The following is a 14,151-nucleotide window of genomic DNA, read 5'->3' on the forward strand; positions in this document are numbered from 1 at the left end:
TACAAGTTCAATTTCTTTTCTCCTTACTTCTATCATGTCCTCAAAAACAAAGAACATTATTTTTTCTGACGGTGTCGGTTTTTTTCTTTTTCTTTTTCACCTTGTGTATCATCTATGGGTAGGAAGATCGAGAATATCTTCAATTTTCATCCTACAGTTCAGTGCCAAATGCACCTTTCAATTCAACATAATTTTAATCAAAAACCTAGATCAATTGCTGATGGTAAAACAAGTAAAAAAATATTGATCAATTGATTGTGTAGGCGATCGTAGCCCAGGATGTAGATCTAGTGGGAGAAGTAACGATAGGAGCACGTAAGATCAAAACCCGATCCCACAACCCCTGCTCCAGCACCCACCTTCGCTTTCTTCAATCAATTTGATTTGATTATTCCTCACTCGGAAAAGCGTTGCCTATTTTTAACTGAAAAAAACGTGTGCGCACATGTGTGTGTTTTTAGATTGTATAATCCATCCATCGTGTACGATCGTTGCTCTGGGTCCGATCATCTTTGGACCAGGATGTATCGTAGAAGAACAGTCGGTGATCTGTAATCGGTCCGTCTTCCATTTCCATTTCGATGATATTTCTTTGCAAGAAAACCTGCAGTCCGACCGACGAAATAAGACCAAAAGGCGATAACTGAGACCAATGTTACGTTTGTATGTGTAGGAGAAAGACGACGATGAAAATTGGCGCGAACAATATATTTTCAGTGGGAAGCAGAGTCGAGGCGGTTTCGATAGGAAACAGGAATGTGTTTGAGGGGAAGAGCCGAGTGAGTGGAGAAGTGATGATTGGGAACGACAGTGTGATCGGGGCAGGAACTGTAGTAGTAAGCGAGCCGAGTCTTTCAACTTTCGAGGCCCTCGATCGTCCTCCTCTTGAATTATCATCACCCGAGGATCCCTCGCCGGAAACGACTCGAGAAAAGCTCGAGATCCGGACACTCCCTGACTTTTCAGTCATCTTTGGCGAGCGCTCTCAGTTGTCATCTTGGTCTGGTGAAGGCAAAGGACAGGCTATGGCTCTCCACGCTAAACATCTCCTCTACCTCGCCGAAACTTTACCGAAATTCCATAGGATCAGAGTCGTTGGTTCTTCTTCTGCGAAGACCGCCACTAAAGATCCTTCAACATCCAAAAAGGATTAGGAACGCCTCTCTCAAATCCCTGACAGTCGGATTCGAATCAATTGGAGATTCATCCGAACTTCCTCGCTGATGCCTTCAGTGGAAGGCGCAGACCATGTCTAAACTCTCTCTTGCTCACCTCTACTTTTAGGCTACGCTTTACCTTTCACTGTCTTCAATTATCTATACCCTTTCTTCTTCACTTCATCTCTTTGTGTTGAATATCCTTCTTTTCTTTTTTTGCGTGTTTGGATTCACTTTTATAGGGTGTTAGCACAGAGTGATGAGATGCATGGCTTCTTTATTAGTAGGACTATCCACTTCTTTATTTCCTTCCTGTATCACCAGTTTAACTCTTTGTGCCTATAATATTCGATTTCCCCTTTTCCTACGTCCAGTTCCTACCTGTCAACATGTCTCCCGCCCGGACATCCTCAATTGATCCCATGAATGAAGAGTTCTCAACATTTCCGGTGATCAAAATTTTATGGGCTGTTCATGTGCGGACCCTGTCTGCATTCAGACCCAAACTTAACCAAGCCCGAAGGTGGGGGCGCGAAGCGCCTCCACCGGAGGGACTTTATGGCATTGGTGATTTAGGACTGAGAGCAAAGGCCAAAAACGCCGATTTTGACAAATGTTCCCATAGCTCCTTCACCTCCGAGGATCCCAACAATGTTTTTGGATCAGATGAAATATCAACATCTTGTCTAATTTTTGATGCATTATATCATCATAAGTCCTCCTGCCTCACACACAATGATCCATCAAGATGGTGGATGGCAAAAGCCAACCCGGAGATTGTTAAAACAGCATTTTTAGTGCATATCCATACACTTGCCTCAAGGAAAAAAAAAATGACCGGTATCCAGGACTCACTGCTCTGACAGATCTGAGAATGTAAGAAAGCCGCAGGATGCGTGTGTGAACATGCATTTATGGCTATTCACTTCAAATCTTGAGGGAGCCAGTTGGAAAAACAGTGATCAATTGTCTGTTCTAGCACTGCCAGCATATTTGGCTGGGATGAAGTCATTCCAGTTTAACTGGGATGCACTCACCCAATTTAAAATGGGTTGATCTTGAAAACCTTCAAAGAACTAAGAGTGTTTTATTCTGATCAGACTGTGTAACTAAAAGTATCTACAATGAATTTTATAGAAGAAAAACAGTATTAAGAATGAGGAAATATACCTAAGAGCAGGAATAGAGCTGCTCTCTACTAGATTAAGATAAAGTATAGGAAAGAGAAAATCCTGGTTTGGATTTGTTATGGTCTTTTAGACCTGAGATAATCCTCACTTGGCGTCAGCAAAACGGCAAAGCAGTTGCACAACATTGTCTGCTTCAAAGCACAGTTGCATCAGCTGCTGCCTTTGATTTGCGCTGAGCCTTATGACATGACACACTTACCAATAGGTGTTCCAACTCTTAGAGAGGTATTGGTGCGGACAGTCTGATTGTCTTTGACTATTTTGTCTAGGAACATACAAGATAGAGCGTTAGCATCTATCTGACCAACTTCTCTTAAGAACTCAGCCGCTTACCTTTAACACTGAATGAGATTCTTTTGAGCAGTGGTTTTTGGCCAGGATTTTCCACGTGCCTGATCTTGCTGGCAAGTGTTGGATCTTCTTAGATCAACAAGATGAATTCAGTTTCCCAACACCACTTCACAGACTTTGGACTGCGGAAAAGGTTTGCATTTGCTTACCAGATTCCGCAGCTGAGGTAGCTCCCAACACCTTACTCAATTTATGAGTTCAACATTGCTTGCCTAGACTGGAATTCTCACAGATCTTGACCAATGAAATATAAATCCAAGGTACCTTGGATTTATATTTCATCAGTTGAGATCAACCAAGTTGAAATTGGTTGATTTCATCCCAGTTTAACTGGGATAACCTTATCCCAGCTAATTCTGTTGGCAGTGTAGCCATGACAAGTTTTTTTGTGTTTACATCCCCTGTATCTCAAGTTTGGGAAGGAGAAAAATACACCAGAAGGTGGCTGGAGATAGCCACGCTTCTGATGAGTCTTAGTGAAAATACATGGGCTGATTACAAAAATATAACACCGTACAGGGACCTTAGCACAAAAAGAAAAGGATTTGAGGCATAACTCTCAGGCCCAAATCACCTGTAAGGCGTAAGTCCCTCCCAAAGGGAGGCCAAAAGCTTCCCTTGGGAGGGACCTAGTTAATTTAGATTCAGACCCAGGTTAGGACCCTGGAAACCCCCTATAGATGTGGGTAATATAAATGTATGAATTTTTGACCAAAAACACAAAATGGTATGAATGGCCTTTTTGGCTGCAAACATACTAATCTCAGATGTATAGAAATTATACTGTGGAAGGGGGGTTAGTAACTAGATATGTATGAAAGTCTTGAGGATACCAACACAGATTTTTTTGGTACCACCCCACTCCTCAACACTTGGCCTCTGTTCATCTTGCAAGAACTCATCAGGGGTCTGGGGGTTTATTTTTTGTTTCAGAAAATGTGTATTGGAAAAATTCTATTGATTGATGGGCAAGTCTCAGGAAAACATTGCTGGCTTGTGTTGAGATTTCACCAGGAGACATAGATGCGATGGAGAGGGGGAGCAATCACAGAGGGGCTTGGATTGGACCAAGGAGCAGAAGATGTGGTTCAAGGGATAAAAGGCTCTGACTTGATGCGGTATTTCAAATCAGACAAGCAGGAACATGTAGTCACAACTAGAGAGCCCCCTTGCAATACCAAAAGCAGGCCTAGGAGACAATTAAAACAAACAAGACATCTCACAAGAGATGGAAGAAAAAAATACACATATGCTAACTATAAGCTCAACACATGGAAGGGGGTGTTGCCACTTGACCATAGAAAAGAGAGGACATTAAAACCAGTAATGAAAAATAATGAGTTAAAACAGGTTTTTGAGCATCACTTAGGGCCCAATTATAAACTAGTTTTGGAATAATTTTAGGATTGGTATCAAATAAGTTTGAAATATCTTTTTGCTAACTTTTTTGGGATTGAAAATCTCAAAACAACCCAAACCACCTCGGGGAGGTGGTTTGGGGGAAACTGGTTTACCAATACTGTTTTGAATGTGATTACAGCTCAGCATGCAGATGCCCTCCATACACCTGACCAGTATTTCCCCCCCCCCCCCCCCCCCCAAAGGCCACAGCATATGTACTTGCGCAAGATACAGCCATCAAGGCTGATTTGCGGGTAATTGCAAAATGGAAACCATGGACGGATAGCCAGAATGCAAGCGCATCTATCAATTCCCGGGACCTCATATGTAGCTCGCAGAATGAGCAAGCTACAGGCTCTTGCAGTTGAACCAGGATGTTGCGCGCAAGAATCAGCCTTCAAGGCTGATTCACGGGTATCTATTGACTTGGGAGAGCCGGCAGACATTGGCGGCCAGTTGTCCCGACCCAGGTTGTCCCCCCAAGCTCGTGGGAACGCTGCTGTTGTCGCTGCCATTGTCTTGGCGCATGCGAGACAGACGACTGCTGACGGAGCAACCTGTGGTAGTGTGAGGCTCACGTTCAGTTGCGCCGGAAATTCATCCAGCATGGTGGTGGGTTTATAATTTACACTTGGTTTGAAACAGGTTGGAAACAGTTTTGGCCCCTGTATCTGCACCACCAAGATATTTATTTTTTTGATTTCAAACTTATTTGAAAACAATCCCAAAATTATTCCAAAACTGGTTTATAATTGGGCCCTTACAGTGATGGAAAAGAGATGGAGCATGTGAGCGGAGAAGATAATCTTACTGAATTTGGGAAAAATTGTGTATCAATCCCCCAAAAATTGCAGCCTCTCCTCATTGCAGTAGGAGGGTTCATGGTGGAAATTTACAAAACTTGAGAACAAATTTTAATATAAATCTGTTCATAAGGGCCTTGAATTTAACTCAAAAGGTTTGTAAAATTCAATTGGGAACCCCTCTAATGTCCCAAGCACCATTCACCAGGAAAAAACAATGATCACTTGTCTGCAAGTGACATAAAAAAGTACAAAGGCCCCTTTCTACTTTGCTATGTCACTTGTTGGCAAGTGATCATTCTTTTTTCCTGGTGATTCTTACATCAGTGGGAAGAGGGATTTTTGTGTATCAAATCTCTTTTGAAGAAAGCAAAGTTTCAGTTGTACTTAAGTCTATCACACAACAATTTCATAGTTCTTCATTTTTTTGGGGTTTCTTTTTCTTTTGGGTGTGCCCCAGTGCCGCTGAATCCATCAAAAGAGTCAGCTTCACAAAAACTTAGGCTTTCTGCCTTCCAAGGGAAAAAATGTTAAGCACAAAGTGGCTAGCTTCACAAAAAATTAGGCTTTCTGCCTTCCAAGGGAAAAAATGTTAGGCAAACCTGAATGTAGCCTTAAGGCCCTGTTTGGCACCAATATAATTATAGGTGATATATTTGCTGATTAATTCAATAAAAAAATACAAAATTCAACATAAAGCCCCCAATTTTTTTTGTAAGCAACCTACAGTGCTGGTCTCTTCAATATTGAAATCAGATTCAACTGATTCAGCCATATTCAGCACCATAATACCATTATATCACTTTTGACCAATATGAAGCAATATAATGGTATTATGGTGCTGAAGATGGCTGGATAAGTTGTTTCTGGGTTCACAGTTGAAGAGACCAGCACTTTAGGCTGCCTACAAAAAAATTGGAGGCTTTATGTTGAATTTTGTATTTTTTATTGAATTAACCGGTGATTATATCACCTATATTTATGTTGGTGCCAAATGGGGCCTAAGCAATGCCAACTCAATTTGGTTGCTAGGTAGGGAAAAAAACAATATTCAAATCCATACAGCCAAAAGGGGTATGAAAAAAAACATGTTTGAATTTACCTAGCCAACGAGCCGGGATGAGCCCAGACATAGACACCGGCCCTCAGAGCCGAGCAACCAAGCGTGATTTCTCACCAGCATGCAGGTGGTGCTGGCTGCCCGCCAAGGAGAAAGTTTCCTGAGACAGTCGGGTATGTATCAGGAAAGTGGGCACACCTTGTACATAGCTGCTCTCTGTAAGAACGTACAATGATATCACCAAGGAGGAGGCCTCTCTGGCAAGCGGGTCTTTTGACTGCTTGCTGTGGAGGAATCTTCCTCGGAATTATCCCCGGCAAGCGGATCCCCACTTGCCCGTGAGGATTCCTCCTACGCGAGCACCTTGCACCTACTTGCCGAGAAATCTTCCCTGATGAGCAGGTACAAGTCATCCGGATCTGTGTCACAAGACACTGTTACCCTTTGGAAGCTGGAACCGGACAAGGATTTCCTCGCGAAATGATTTCCTCAGAGTCAAAAGCGCTGTGGTGTATCTTAATTTTCTGATTTCTTTCTTTCTTTGGCTGCCACGTTATACGACATAAAGCTAAGACGGAAAAGCTTGCGGCCAGCTTTTGGACTGCTGATTTCAGCCTCAAAGCCTGTATGGATCCTGCACGTCAGGAATGCCATCAGAAGAAAAAACTCATCTTCTTTGTTTTCCACTTTGGGGCCTTGAGGGCCCAACCATTGGATTCCTGGAGTGATTTTACTTCAATCCGGCCCTTCGCCGCTCTTGCCTCCCTCGCCCCTTGCCTGGCCCGGCACCCATGTCAAGCAAAACCAGCCGGCCAAACGGGTTTTGAATGCCTGTACAGTGAAGCTGTACAGGCCTGTGGCTGAAATGCAGAAGTCATTTCAGCCACAAAATTTGGCAAGCTTTTCTGCGTTAGCTGTAAATGGTCGAATTTATGACGCGCGACCCCTGGGGGTTTCAAAGTTTTGGTGGCAATGGGGGGCAAACTTTGGGTTGCGGTGTCATAAATTCAACCATTTATGAAGTATAACGCGGCAGCCAAACAGGGCCTTAAAATGCCAGTGTTTTGACGAGGCTTTAAGTGTGTCTTTAGAACACTCAGCCATCTCCTTTTGAAGCTTTCATACATTTTTTTTTCTTTGAAGAAACATGAGGGAATATGTACATCTTTATGAATGAGATAACAATGTTCACATTCTGTCAAGGAGAGCGAAATAAGCAGAGGACTGGGGAACATTTGTTAAGGCCTTTGAGCAGTGATTGGGCAATATTTTATTTAGTTTGTTCACTTATGCTTTGATGGTATGTATGTCCAGGCTCAAGTGGGTTAACGTTCATAGCTTTAATGAGCACTTGTGCTTACGAAGAGGATGAGCTGGTTCGTGAAAATGAAGAGGTTCATTTGGCAACCTTCATACTAGACTTTTATTTCATCGCTCACGGTGCTCTTGTCCGCCACCAATCAAAAAACATCTTCCCACACCAGCATTACAATCCTCTGGCTGCAACAAGCATTCAAGAGCTCTTGGAGAATACCTTATAATCGGCCCCTTTTCTCTTTACAATCCTCATCCCCCACCCAAAGCCTGTTTCCTGTACACATTCCATTATCTCATTTCCCCCCCGTCTATTTTCTTCTGTCCGCTAGCGGCTAACTCTTATCCATCTTGTTCATTTTCATTGTCATCATCCCTTGGAACTTCGAAAGTTACCCGCCTTCAACAGTCATTGCTCAAAATATTTGCAATCAGTCGCAACAAGACCGAATTCCCTCTGGCTGTTAGCCGTTCTCTATTTTTCATCCGCGTCCCGTATCATTTCTTGACTTCCCGCTAACCACCGCCTACCAATAATTCAGATATTTTAGCACGATGTTGAAGATGAACGCTAATAGCTCAATGGTGATAATCGGCTTCGTAATCATGGCCGTCGGTGTTTTCTCCTCGCCACTCAAGAAGGATACCCACAGTACTAGTTCCCTAGGCCGTCGAACCACTGCAAATCGGGTGAATAGACGGATGGTCCCCGGGCCTGGTGCAGGTGTCGGCGCAGGTCTCAATGTGGCTGCTGGTTTGGTTGGAGCCGCACTGGGTGGTCCCGGTCCTGTTGGCGCCTTTGGTCTTGGCATTGGCCCTCCTGGCCCGGTCCTTGGTCCGCCTCCGGTTGGCGCAGTCGTTGTCCCGGGTGGTCCTCCGGGTCCGATGGTTGCCGGCAGTGTCGGAGGAGGAGCGGTCGGCAACGCGGATAATGCCAACGCTGACGCTGCTGCCGCTGGACGCCCCGGTCAGCCCGGCTTCAGCGCAGGTAACTCAGCCGCAAATGCAGACGCCTCTGCTCGCACTCAAGCAAACGGTCCACGTCCAACAGGTTCGGCCGACGCCCAAAGTTCAGCTGATGCAACCGCCGGAGGCTCCGGACGCAGCGCCGGCGATTCCGCCGCAAGCGCAGCCGCGGCTGCCCGCGCCAAGGCGAATGCTCAAGGGGCTGTTGATGCAAACAGCACCTCGGCCAGCAAATCTTCCTCCTCTTCTGAATCTAACTGAAAGCTACAATCATGAGCATTCTCTCCCCAAACTCCCTTAGCCTGAAACACCTTTCTTTGGTAGGAGTTAGCACACAAGCTTGCATCACTGAGATTGTAATTCTACGGCCTTCTTCCACCCCATTGATTTTTTTTACATCATTCCTTGTCCTCTTCCTTAACAAGAATTTTATTTATCTGTAAATAGAATCGCAGATGCTTGTCATCTCCCTTATATTTTCAATTCATCTTCAGTGTAAATGTATCCGCAAACTCAGTGTTAGTGTGTTGACTCTGCAAACACCAATCCACAGCCCAAGCTATAAACCAAAGATTTTCAAGTCGCAACTTTGCTCCATTTACTGCTGATCCATACAGCCTCTGGAGTTAGACTTCTCAGATTTCAAACCCTACCAGTGAGTGTAACTATGAGACATACTTACACAATCTCATTGGCACCAACCCCCGAAAGCAGACCGCTGGTGTACTCAGAGTCACATGTAGCTCGTCATTCTTGTGAAAACCCCGGGGAAGGAAGAAGAGGTACCACCCTGTTGTAGCCCGAGTGGCTACGCACTCCGAGACTCGCCGCAGCAGCGGTATCTTCCTCGTCCCGGACTTGAGTCCGGGCTGAGAACTGTGTCAATCCATACCATCGTGTCACTATAGTCAACTGTGCCAATACAAGCAAAGGTACCACCCGGCTACACGATTGTAGCGGGCATCAACTCTCCCCCGGAGAGGTATAACACCAGGCCATAACAATTCTGTGCAAGACCTTACTCTCATCATGAAGGTAATGAACTCAGACTTTTAGAAGGTAGCGATATAAGTATCTACACTTGATACGACTTGAGCACCGACGACACACTAACCTGATCGTAGCGATGAGTGTTAGTGTTGTAGCTGTTGAGAACTATGAGTTGATTTGCATTACTCTTACACACCTTTTAGAAGGTAGCGATATAAGTATCTACACTTGATACGACTTGAGCACCGACAACACACTAACCTAAACAATGAGAAGAGTTGTTAAGAAAAGGGATACAATGAAGTGAGATATCCTAATGAGTAACAGACCTGATCGTAGCAATGAGTGTTAGTGTTGTAGCTGTTGAGAACTATGAGTTGATTAAGGAAAAGAGCCGATACATAATTGGAGCGGACATTTAAAGGATCAACTAGGTTTTGGAACAACTGCGGCACAACTGGTAAGAGTAACAAAGCGTAAAAATGGAAAGGACCCCGGACGACTACTGTAAGTTCAATACCCCCCCTCGTTTTCAGTTTTCAGCTTTGAAGTCACGAAGTTGATATCCGAGGTAGCGAAGGAACATTTGATGACAACGATTAGACAGGGATTTGGTGAACCCATCTGATTGATTTTCATTTGTTGAGATGTAATTGATTTCAACTAAGTTATTGTCGACAGCCTCGCGAATGAAGTGGAATTTAACGTCAATGTGTTTAGAGCGCTGTTGAAACAAGGGATTTTTCGCCAAAGCAATGGCGCCTTGGTTGTCGCAAAATATAGGGATTGGATAAATTGGTAGGTCAAGGGAAGTGAGAAGCGTGCGCATTGAGATTGCTTCTTGGACACCGTCGTTCAAAGATTTGTACTCGGCTTCAGTTGTTGAAGAAGCCACCGATGGTTGCTTTTTAGCTCGCCAGGAAATAATTGAATTACCCCAGCGGACGAGGTAGGCGGAATAAGAACAACGAGTATCAGGACAGTTTGCATAATCGGAGTCAACATAAATCGCAACTCGATTTTCATTACCGCCGATGTTAAGAGAGAAGTCAATGGTTTTGGAGAGATATTGAAGCAAGTGTAAGAAAGCATGCCAGTGAACAATGCCGGGGTTTTCTAAGTGTTGAGAGAGCTGAGATACAGCAAAGGTGATATCGGGCCTGGTAGCGACTGCAGCCCAGTTAACTAAACCGACCGCTCGCCGATAGCTGATGTTGAGCTTTTTGAAAACTTCGATTTCTTCAGGAGTCGCACGAACCAATGTGGTATTTGGCACCATCGGGGTTAGAACCGGACGACAGTTTGTCATGTCGAATTCGGAAAGAATTTCGGAAATGTAATTTTCTTGAGATAGCTCCAGATGATCGTCTGCCCAAGAAATCTTCATGCCAAGCAAAGAATTAATGGGGCCTAAGTCTTCCATTAAGAATTTGCTGTTAATGAAGTTTTTGAAACGCGCCACATCCTCAGAGACAACAACAAGATCGTCCACGTAAACATGCACCATACAGACCCAGTCTGGATCAGCCGATCTGAACAAGCATGGATTGTTTGGGGAAGGGAAAAAATTGACTGATTCAAAAAATGCCAAAAGTTCTCGATACCAAACCCGAGGGGCTTGCTTCAAACCGTAAATTGATTTTATAAGGCGAAGACAGGTCCCTGGAGGTGCTTCTAAACCTTGAGGAATTTGAAGAAATACAGTTTCGTCCAATGTGCCGTTTAAGAATGCGTTCTTGACGTCCATCTGATGGATGTCCATGCCGTTGTTCATGCCATACGCCAAAACCAACCGAAGAGCCGGAAGGCGACCAGTCGGAGCAAAATTTTCGTTGTAATTGATACCGTCTTGTTGCGCACTGCCTTGCGCACAAAGTCTCGCCTTGAATTTAACGAATTGACCTGCCGCGTTGGTTTTGATGCGAAACACCCACACTGTGCCAAGTAGAACATGATCGGACGGAATCGGAACAATTTCCCAAACGTTCAAGCGATCCATTGCCCTAAGTTCGACGGAGATAGCGTCCAGCCAGTTCTGAGCTTCAGTCGAGTTTATCGCGGCTTTGTACGTTTTAGGTACCAAGTTAGCCTCCGCTATAGCTGATCCGCAGGAACGTAATGCCAACTGGGTTTTGCACCCGTTGAAACTTTTGAATTTGAAGGGGGTTGGGGAAGATTTGTCGATGGAGACGAACAAGGTGGTGGATGAGGGATAGTTGTGGAAGCGGAAGGAACAAGAGTGGAAGGGGATATCACTGCCGAATCTTGATCTTGCGAGACAAGAGGCGCTTCAGATGACGTCATTGAGTTATCTGATGACGTCAGTTGGTGATTATAAGGCGAAACAAGATGATTGACGTCATATGAGTCTTGAAGCTCGTCCAAACTTTCTTGTAATTCAGGATAGGCAAGATCTTCCGGGGAGATTCCTGGAAAACATGACTCATCAAAGATGACGTCATGACTGTACTCAACCCGGGAGTCTGTCGTAAGTATTCTCCAGTTAGGAATACCCAGCCTATACCCTAGTAAAACCCCTGCTCTCAAAGTATCACCGAATTTTCCCTTCCTTTGCTCTTTAGGAATGTTAATGAATGCTTGGCAGCCAAACACACAAAGCCGACCTAGGTTAAAAACGTGTCCAAACCACACTTCATGAGGAGATTTCCAGCCGATCTTCTTAGTTGGAGTGATATTCTCATAGAAAATTGCTGTGCTAACAGCCTCTCCCCAAAGATTTGTCGGAAGATTTGCTTGCTTAAGAAGTGCTCGCGCTTTCTCGCTTGTCGTCCGATTTCCACGCTCAGCAATTGAATTCTGCTGCGGCGTATAAGGTGCCGTGATGTGGTGAATGATGCCTTGATCCTTCAAGTAGGTGTCAAATTCTCCTGAGAAAAACTCGCCCCCACCATCGGTGACCAGATTGATGAGTTTTCGTGAATGAAAAGTAGTTACTTCATTTACATATTCCTTAAATTTTTCGAGTGCTTGATTTTTGTGAGTTAAGATAAAAACATGTTTGTACGCTGAGAAGGAGTCCGTAATTTTGAAGTAATAAGATGCTTTGCCAACAGTCGAGGGAGTAATTTTCCCGCTAAGATCCATGTATACATAGTCTAGAATACAGGTTGGTTTTGGGAGACTACCAGAAAATGGTTGTCGATGTGATTTTTATAAACTACACGCTTCACAGTCTATGGTGGAGTAGCTACAGTTAAACATTTTAGCTAGTGCTTCTCGGCTAGGGTGTCCCGCTCGCCTATGAAGCAATCGAGGATCAATGCTTTGTTTGGCTAGAGAATTCGAAGATGTAGACGAACCTTGCACCACGAGCGATGATACAGTCGTGGAACTTGATGGCTGAATAGCAGCCGCTTGACAGACAAAGATGTTGCTTTGAATCTGCGCATTGAAGAGAATGACGTTCTTCACAGAATCCTTGACGAAGTATTTTGAACCGTCACGACGAATCAAATCACAGTTGCTGCTGGAGAGTCGAGCAAGACTCAAAAGAGCATGAGTCAAACTGGGTACGTGTAAAGCTTTTACCGTAAAAAGTTTGCCGTTGTCGCTTTTGATTTTGATTAAACCGCGACCTTTGACCGGCAAGAATTGACCACTAGCTACATTGACCGTTGAATTGAAGCTTTCATATTCGGAAAAATATCGACGATCGGAAAACATATGATCTGAGCAACAGCTGTCAAGAAAGATCAACGCGTTGTTTTGAACGACTGCCAATGCTCGCGGATCCGATACACAAACATAAACACCACTAATGTCTTCGGAGGTTACAGCGTTAGCTTTCTTTGCTTTCGCCAAGAGTTGACGCTTTTTGTAAGCTTCTGGCGCCTTGTTGGGATAAAGCTTATAGCAATTCGCTTTTGAGTGTCGAGCATTCTCATTGTGACACCCGTCCTGACAGTTGATGGATACGGTTTTTAAAGCAGCTTCAGATTTAATGGTAACTGAATCCGAGTCAGTAGAAGTGTTGACGTTACTCAAACTTAAAGATTTAGAGTTGAGATATTGTTTAACTGTGTCGATATCGATTGGAATCTTATTTAAGAGAAGATCTTTAGTACTCTCAAGCTTGGGAGGAAGAAGATTGACAAGGTACTCCGCTAGAAGATGTTCATCAAGAGTACGTTTTTCCAATTTGACAATTTGAATGCCAACCGAACGAATATGAGAAAGCCCCAAATCGATATCGGTAAGGAATTTTTCCAAAGATGAGGTATACCTGATCTTAAGGAAATCTTGATAAACCACCAATTGATTCTGAGCAGATGCCGATTGAAAATGCGCAATCAAAGCTTTCCAAATCAGATGAGGTTCCTTTTTGTTTTCTTCGGTGATAAACTTAGCGTAGTTTTCTACTCCTAAGTTTCGTCCTAGAATACCAGCCGCGACTCCCTTTTGAAGTTTAAGAGTAGCCTTGGCGATAGGATCCCTCTCGGTGGTGACCAAGTCAGATAATAAGTGATCATCAACACCCTTCTCCAAGCAAAACGAGAACATGACGTTACGCCAGTCATCGAACGTAGTTCTTGTGAGAAGAGGAAGGCGATGAATCGCTTTATCGGTCATTGCGTATACGAAGAAAGAGTTTGATGAGGTTGCAGATTTAAGCACCCACTGGGCTCATAACCTAATGAACTCAGACTTTTAGAAGGTAGCGATATAAGTATCTACACTTGATACGACTTGAGCACCAACGACACACTAACCTTTTAGAAGGTAGCAATATAAGTATCTACACTTGATACGACTTGAGCACCGAAGACACACTAACCTGATCGTAGCGATGAGTGTTAGTGTTGTAGCTGTTGAGAACTATGAGTTGATTTGCATTACTCTTACACACCTTTTAGAAGGTAGCGATATCGATATAAGTATCTACACTTGATACGACTTGA

General features: G+C 44.0%; 2 protein-coding genes across 2 annotated transcripts; both read left to right on the forward strand.

The window, feature by feature from the left end:
* Positions 1 to 114: 114 nt before the first annotated feature.
* On the forward strand, positions 115 to 1,154 carry PtA15_11A501 (uncharacterized protein; the record flags this gene model as incomplete). Its single annotated transcript, XM_053161417.1, has 4 exons — positions 115 to 156; positions 264 to 315; positions 462 to 558; positions 674 to 1,154. The coding sequence occupies 4 exons, from the start codon at positions 115 to 117 to the stop codon at positions 1,152 to 1,154; spliced, it is 672 nt and encodes a 223-aa protein (XP_053025365.1).
* Positions 1,155 to 7,831: 6,677 nt separating this feature from the next.
* On the forward strand, positions 7,832 to 8,503 carry PtA15_11A502 (uncharacterized protein; the record flags this gene model as incomplete). The annotated part of the gene is made up of 1 exon (XM_053161418.1): positions 7,832 to 8,503. One exon carries the CDS (start codon positions 7,832 to 7,834, stop codon positions 8,501 to 8,503), a length of 672 nt encoding a protein of 223 aa, XP_053025366.1.
* Positions 8,504 to 14,151: the final 5,648 nt, after the last annotated feature.

This window comes from Puccinia triticina, chromosome 11A (genome assembly GCF_026914185.1).
Source record: "Puccinia triticina chromosome 11A, complete sequence".
NCBI lineage: Eukaryota > Fungi > Basidiomycota > Pucciniomycetes > Pucciniales > Pucciniaceae > Puccinia > Puccinia triticina.